This window comes from Pollicipes pollicipes, unplaced genomic scaffold (assembly GCF_011947565.3).
Source record: "Pollicipes pollicipes isolate AB1234 unplaced genomic scaffold, Ppol_2.1 Scaffold_4740;HRSCAF=5597_pilon_pilon_pilon, whole genome shotgun sequence".
NCBI classification, from domain to species: domain Eukaryota; kingdom Metazoa; phylum Arthropoda; class Thecostraca; order Pollicipedomorpha; family Pollicipedidae; genus Pollicipes; species Pollicipes pollicipes.
The window spans coordinates 11,568,660-11,575,826 of NW_023596545.1; the positions used below are offsets into that span (position 1 = coordinate 11,568,660).

At 63.1% G+C, this 7,167-nt stretch overlaps 1 protein-coding gene across 1 annotated transcript in view; it reads left to right on the forward strand.

Moving 5' to 3' along the window:
• The window catches only part of LOC119099045 (protein phosphatase 1 regulatory subunit 16A), a gene marked incomplete at its 3' end in the record, with an annotated part of 50,955 nt that extends 44,240 nt beyond the window's left edge, over positions 1 to 6,715 (forward strand). Inside the window, 8 exon segments of the mRNA XM_037222095.1 lie at positions 206 to 258; positions 948 to 1,004; positions 1,435 to 1,560; positions 2,203 to 2,278; positions 3,723 to 3,937; positions 4,389 to 4,486; positions 5,514 to 5,611; positions 6,594 to 6,715. Of these exon segments, the coding sequence (XP_037077990.1) occupies positions 206 to 258; positions 948 to 1,004; positions 1,435 to 1,560; positions 2,203 to 2,278; positions 3,723 to 3,937; positions 4,389 to 4,486; positions 5,514 to 5,611; positions 6,594 to 6,715 (845 nt within the window).
• Positions 6,716 to 7,167: the final 452 nt, after the last annotated feature.

Consider the following 7,167-nt stretch of genomic DNA (forward strand, 5'->3'; position numbering starts at 1 on the left):
TGCGTTGCTGTCCTCTGTGTCGATGTGTCACGGCCGAAGCGCCGCTGTCAGCCGCCGGGTGTGCTGCTGTCAATCTGTGCTGCTCGTCAGGCTGTGCCAGTGTGTCGGTGTCGATTTGCCGATGAGCTGCTGTCAGCGGCGGCGTGTTTCTCCGCTCAATGTGCCGGTTGCCGCCGCGCTCACGGTCTCACCACCGACGGCGCAGCTCGTCAGAATGGTAACGAGGCTCGGCTGGCCGCCAGCAGCGGCTCGTCAGGGGTGAGGTCTGCGGACCAGAGGCGTGCGCCCTTAGCGTGGCGGAGCGGCGAAGACGGCGACTGGAGCCGCGATATAGCGCCCCATTGTTTCCGGGCTGGCAGTTGCCGGTGATCTGTCGGAGACCGTTTGCGTGGTGGTGGCGATAACGACAACGACGTGTTTGCGGTCTGTTCGGAGATTTGGGGACAAAACGACGTCGTCGAGTCATTTGTGGTGAAATACGTCATTGTGACAAAGGTCACCTTCAAATGAGCTCCTCGTCCTTCATGTTAAGCTTTGCTTCACCGACAAATCCGAACGCGTCCCCATGGCGTTTGGCATAGATCCCTTTTCGTCCAGCACTCCTGCGTGGCGTGTCTCAGTTCCACGACGAGAGGACTCGCCACGACGGGCTGCGGCTGCGTTAGGCATGTTTGATGTCGGGCCGCGGAGGCCAGACTATGTGTTTGGGGGGCGGGGGAGGTTATGACGACACGAACACCGCAGCGTTCTGCTCGTTCGGCGTTGTGGGGACTCCGTCACCTTTTGACGCAGCACGTCTGCGCGCACAAACACTGCGTCGGAAGGACCGTCGATCGCCAGGGCGCGACCGCTGGCGGGTGATCGCCCCGCGCCGCCGCTCACTGACGCCCCCCCCCGCGCCCCCAGAGACGACGCGCGGCGAGCTGGAGGCGGAGATGCTGGCCGACCTGCGGCAGCGGCCGCCGGACCGGCTGGAGGAGCGCGTCCAGCAGCACGCCACGCCGGTCAGTGGTCCCACCCCCCCTCCCACCCACCTCTCCCTCCGACGCTGCGGAGGGGCGGCGTCTGGTGTCGCCGGGGTGGTGACTGGGAGCGGACTGTCTGCGAGAGCTGAAGCAGCTCACCGGTCTACGGCCCCCTCCCCCTCATCCCCGCCGAGCTGGGCGGGCCACCTCTCCGCCTTACCAAAAACCTAATAAACCTTACGGGGACTGGGGGCTAATTGAACCAAGACGGTGAAGGATTGGAGTTATATTGACTTGTACTTTTTTCTCACTTTGCATTCTCTTTTCAGCATTGGTTGTTGTTTTCAATTGTTCTCATTTTATTTGCGTTATTCGCGTAGGTTTTGAACGCGTATATTCCCGCCGTGTTTGCCATGGCCGCCGGCGGCGGCTGTGGGCCGCGCGGCTAACGGCGCCCTGCTGCCGGCAGCTGCACGTGGCAGCGGCTAACGGCTACCTGTCGGTGGTGGAGTTCCTGCTGGAGAGCCAGGTGTCGGTGGGGCCGCGCGACAGGGACGACTGGCAGCCGATTCATGCCGCCGCCTGCTGGGGGCACGTGAGTCGGCGCACCGGGGGGGGGGGGGGCCGCAGCCTCAGCCGGGGAGGAATCGGACAGCCCGGCTCCGGGACACGGGATCAACTGGATAGTGAAGACGAGAGGAGAACGGGACACGCGAGAAATCGGGGTGGGAACTGAATGATGGGAAACGGGAAAGACCAAATGGATGTGGGGGGGGGGGGGGGGAGGGGGCCCGGGATGTACCAGTCATAGGGCCGTGGGGACACGGCGGGAGCTGGCCACTGGGCACAATGGACATGTGACGAACGGGACGGTGGGTACAGTCGTGAAAGGGCGGAGAAGGTCACGAGCATCGTCTGAAGTGGGGAAGCACGTGAGACAGGCAGTGTAGACTAGCGTGCCGTCTTATCGTTCGGCATGATTGTTGACGTCAGTTGTTATTTCTTACGTAGATCAGTATCTAAAAACTTTTGAGTGCATCCTGCCGAGCCAGACTGGTCATCGCCTGGTAGGCTTTGATTCGGCGTTCGGCGCGCGTCTGCCCCCGCGTCCGTCCGCGGGCGGCCTCTGTAGCCGCCGGCAGACGCGGACCGTGGCGGCCGACCCCCACGGGCAGCGTGCGTGTTGGCGTGTGCGCCGCTGCCCCCGCCGCAGCGCGCTGACGCCGTGCCGTTGCAGCCGCGCGTGGTCGAGCTGCTGTACGAGCACGGAGCCGACCTCACCGCCAAGACCAAGAACGGCGAGACGGCTTTCGGTTAGTTGGGCTGGGCTCGCCGCGGCCGCCGTCTCGCTCGGCGGGCTGGGGCCGGGCGTCGTGTGTTGATGTGTATGTGGCTATTGATTGGCGTGCCTCAAGATTGTCTGCCGTGGCCGTCATCGGCGCCGCAGTTGCGAGCGCGTTGCATTGCGTCAGGACTGCTGTGTATGTGTCTCTGCGCGAGGCTGCGAAGGTTGAGGGCTGTTTGGAAGGCGGTATCCGTCTTGTTGGTTTTAAACGTAACTTATCTTAGCGAGTGTCGGCTTGTCCGAACAATGCCGATCCTCTTGACGTAGCACAACGTGTGGGCCATGTGACATACTGGTGCAATTCTCCATCCTTTTGGGATTGTTGTCCAACGTGAATGTAACGTGCATTGCTTTTGGTAGCGGGACTTCAGCAGGACCTTCACAAAACCGGGGCAAAGACCCCTTTCATCAGCGCGTGCTGGCAAAAAGTACGCGGGCTTCTAGCCCAATAGCTTCGAAGGGTTTCGTCGCTTGGTTGGTCGGCCCGAGTTGGCTTGTTTGCAACGGTGAGCTGGCAACGGCTGTACGCTTACCTGCAAGTTATGGATTGATCCACACACTATTCTTGCATCTGTGGACCTGCCGTCCGAAGAGAATTGGCTAAGCACTGTACGAACATCTACGGAAAGTCGCCGCGCTCACTGGCGGTGAAATGCCCGTCGGAAGCGGGAGGGGTGGGGCACTGCTGCGGGAACGATACGAGTACCTATTAAGAGATCGAATCCTTTTGACGACCTCATCGGGGGCATCGTGCTTCGCCTCCCCAACGCCCCGCCGTCCATGTCTGCAGCACGACGTGCGGTCTCCCTGCCGCGGAGATTTGTGCGCGCCCCTTGACACAGGAAGCCGCCCGTCGCTCCGCGCGACTGCGCCACTGAGCCGGCTGACGTCATTGCCGGCGCTACGCTGCCATGCGTGGTGTGTGACGTCATGGCCGCTGGCTGGCGCACGTCCGTCGGCTGTCGCTCCATCACGTGTCCCGTCACGCTGCGATGAGCGGCACTCCCTGCAGCCGCCCGTCGCGGCTGTTGTGAGCTGGGGAATCTTGTTCTGGCAGTAATCGATCTTCAGTATACGGGGGATGCCGGCTAGTCGACGTTATCAAGAAAGCATAGGGGAATTTTCGTTCGCTTAAGTTTTGTCAATGTAGCTAATGCTTTCTTGATAACGTCGCTTAGCCAGCGTCTCTTGGAATATGACAGATCGATCGTTGTCAGAATATGATCTTTCAACTCACAATGCCGAAAAACTGGGGGCTCAAGACCTTTCTACCTAATTAGAGACGATGACAAATTGTCTTCCCAGAGCCCAGATCCAAGATCCGTGGCCGTGTGTGAACCCGCGTTCCGCCATCAGACGTGTGCGCTTATCCCAGATCCGTGGCCGTGTCTGACCCGGCGCCCCGCCATCAGACGTATGCGAGGACCCCGAGATTCGGGAGCGGCTGGAGCAGCTGAGGACCGAGCAGGAGCTGCGTCGCTCCACGGACGCGCAGCTGGCGCGCGTGCGCCGCACCCAGTCGACCAAGCACTCGATCCGGCGCACCTCCATGCGCCAGAAGACGCTGACGCCGAAGAAGGACGTCAAGGAGGAGGCCCGCATCCGGCTGGGCGTGGAGGGCTCCCTGGTAAGGCGGCCCGCTGGCGCCGGGGGATGTGTTTGCATGTGTCGTTGTGGGATGCGTGATGTGCCGTTGCAATCTTAGGGCCGCGGCCTCTCGCGATGGTTTTGGTAGGCTGGGACGGTGGGTCTGGGGAGGCTCTCACTACTGGGCGAGATCCGAGCTCGGGTTCGGCTTCGGACTCAGACGCCCCGCATCTACATGCGCCTCACTGCGGGCACTCGCCGCGCCGTCTCAGCGTCACTGCATTTCCGTCAGTATCTCGATGCCCCGCTCAAAGCCGTCGTCGGCGAGTTACTGCGGGCTTGTCTTTTGTAGCCGGGTTATGGCAGGCTCGCCTGTTGTCGCGGTGTGATTTCGTTCGTTATTACGACCCATGGCTCCGGCCGGGCGGGCCCGCCGGAGGTGATTTGGAGCGGGCGCCGCCCTGCTGACTCCGCCCGCCCGCGCTCTGCAGCAGTCGGCGCTGGGCGACTCGAACCGCTCCCTGGATTCGGGTCTGCTCGACCTACAGGACATCACCATCCAGATTCCGGACCGACTGGGCGGCAACAGGTGAGCTCATCTCGCCTGTCACCGACGAGCCGAGCTACTGTTTTGTTTTTTATTTGTCAAGGTGGAACTTTGCACGATGGTAAAGGCGATCGTGGTTTTGCAGACGAAAACGAAAATTAAAACGTGTCAGGTAGGGGGCTGCTACCACCTTTTCTTTATTCGGCTGAAATATGTGTGACAAAAGCGTACATGGCGCTCAGAATAGGAGCCCGAATATAGATTGTTGCCCAACGGGTGGTATCTATATATAGTATGAAATTGCTGGGACCACTGCCAAATGGCCCATCCTCAGTCGTCACCGACAGCTCCTCACTCTGAACGTTCTCATAAAGGCGGCTCTCGCTTGCTCTGCTCACGCAGACTGCTCCCACGCCGACGGCCGTCTCGCCGCGGCCGCTCGGACCTCGCGCTCAGACTCCTGTCTGCTGACGCCCTTCAGACTGCCCCCCCCCCTGCGCTCTGAGCTGCCCCCTCCCCCTGAGCCGTGCCCACCCCGGGCCGGGCGCGCTGGCGGAGATAACCGGCGCCGGCCGCCGCCGCGTCCGCCCATTGGAGCCCGGGCCGCTGTCCGCGGTCGGCCGACCAGAATGTTCCAATTATGCAGTCGGCACGGAAGCTGAATGGCTGACGCCGGCGGCGGCGGCGGCCGGGGTCGGCCCCGATCCGCGCTCGGTGTCTGGGCTGATGAACGGGCCGGGAGACGGAGAGAGAGGGAGGGGGAGGGCGGGGTCTCGCCCGCTGAATAGAAGACGGTCTCGAGTGGAGAGACGGGCCCGCGGCGACGCAGCGCGCACCAACGGCGCGGCCGAACTGACGGTCTTTGCTCGGGGCCCGAGCTCTGTGTGAGAGGAGGGGGAGGGGGTCAGAGGTGCATTGTTGGTCGCGTCCGCGGCGGGTGCCTTCCCTTCGCCCGGCGGTGTCCGGGGTGCGGTCTCCCGGCCGCCTCCGGGGTCGCCGGGCGACGGGCGGTGAGAGGCGGGCAGCTGGGTCGGTGCGGACGTGGTGTGACGCTCGGCCGTGCCGCCAGGACGGCGGAGAACGGCGGCGTCACCGTGTCGGACGGCAAGACCAACGGCCACCAGGTCAACAACAACGACCAGCCGCCCAGCGACGGCAAGAAGCGCTGTGAGTGTGCCGACCGGTCTGTTGCCGCCGCGAGGATGTGGTGACGGCAATGTGGGGAGGGGCAGGGGCGCTGCGACCAGCGGTCATTTGACGCACAGCACCCGCCTGGGGACGCTGGACCGTTCTTTTGGGGAAGGGGGTCCGTTTGTTCGGACTCGCGCGGTTTGGTGCGGTTGGACGTCCCAGGTCAGTCTCGGTAATCGTCCGAGGTCCATCGCATTGATCATGGGTACTGGGCATCCCATCGCTAATAACCCTTGAGACGTTTGGGGCGCTAATGGCCTCGGCCCGTGCGTTTCACTGGCCCGAATTGACATGTGCCAGTGTGTGGTGCACTGTTTGGCGGCTGCGGCTGCGGCTGCGGCTGCGGCTGCGGCGGCGGCGGCGGCGGCGGCGGTGGGAAGCTGAACAGGATCTTGAGCGGGCACGCATCCTGATGACAGGGTCGCCTGGTGGGAGCTTTGGTCCCGGGCAGAGCGCATGTGGCATAGATCAACGCATGCCACCCGGCCAATGCCTTGCATGTCTGTGATGGCTGGGCGCTGTACCCACGGTGCTGTCACCCTCGGTTTATCATGAATCGAGCTGCATTATCGTGGCTGTCGATGCACCTAACGGCTCAAACAATGAAACATAATGACTCAGCGGTAATGAGACGCAGCGCCTGCGCATTTGCCTTGCTTGTGGCTACGCGAATTGTGGGCTCCGCGGCCACATATGTCTAAGACGTGTATTGCCTCAGCTCAGTGGCCATGGGTCTATGTGTTACCATATTTTCGTTGGTACGCATGCGTAACTGTGTAGTTGACGATTGAGGAACGTTGGCTTTGTTTGTACGGACGCATATCGACGCTTACAGTTGTTTTCCGCCTTCTTTGTTTGTCTGGCGTGCTGGCGGCCGCTGGTGAGCGGGCCGGCCGAGCGTCGCTGCCTGGCTGGTGTCGTCGTGAGCTCGGCCCCTCTCGTTCCATGTGCCGTGTAGCGCTAGACAGCGGCTCGTCGCTCGACTCCAGTAAGATCGACATCCACGTGCACGTGACGGTGAACACGGGCGGCCCCGAGCGGCCGCCGCCGTACTCTGCCGAGCCGCCGCCGCCGCCGCCCCGGCACGCTTGCCGACCTGAAGAAGCAGCGCGCCGAGACGCGGCCGGCACTGACCGCGGCCGGCGCGCCGGCGCCGCTTCCGCCAGGCGACCCGGTCGCGCCGCGCGCCGACGTCGGCGAGGCGGCGCCCGACGGCGGCCGGCTTCGCTTCGTCAGCGCCGAGCCCGGCGGCGGCGTGACGTCCGAGCCGCCGCAGGAGAGCGGCGGCTGCTGCCGGCTGCAGTAGCGACACCCGGCGGCCGGCCGACGAAGCGCGAGCGGCGCGCGGACGCTGCGCGGCGACGCGACGCCGCTGTTGGAGGGGTGGTTTTGTATCGCGTGTTTATGGGGCGAGCCCGATGCAGTTTTGTAGGGATATGGCTGCCCGATGATGACGTATCGTGGCAGAAACGTAACTGTTATCGCCTTGAATGCAGTGCATTCATGCGTGGTCGGCTGCTGGTATGTTTTGG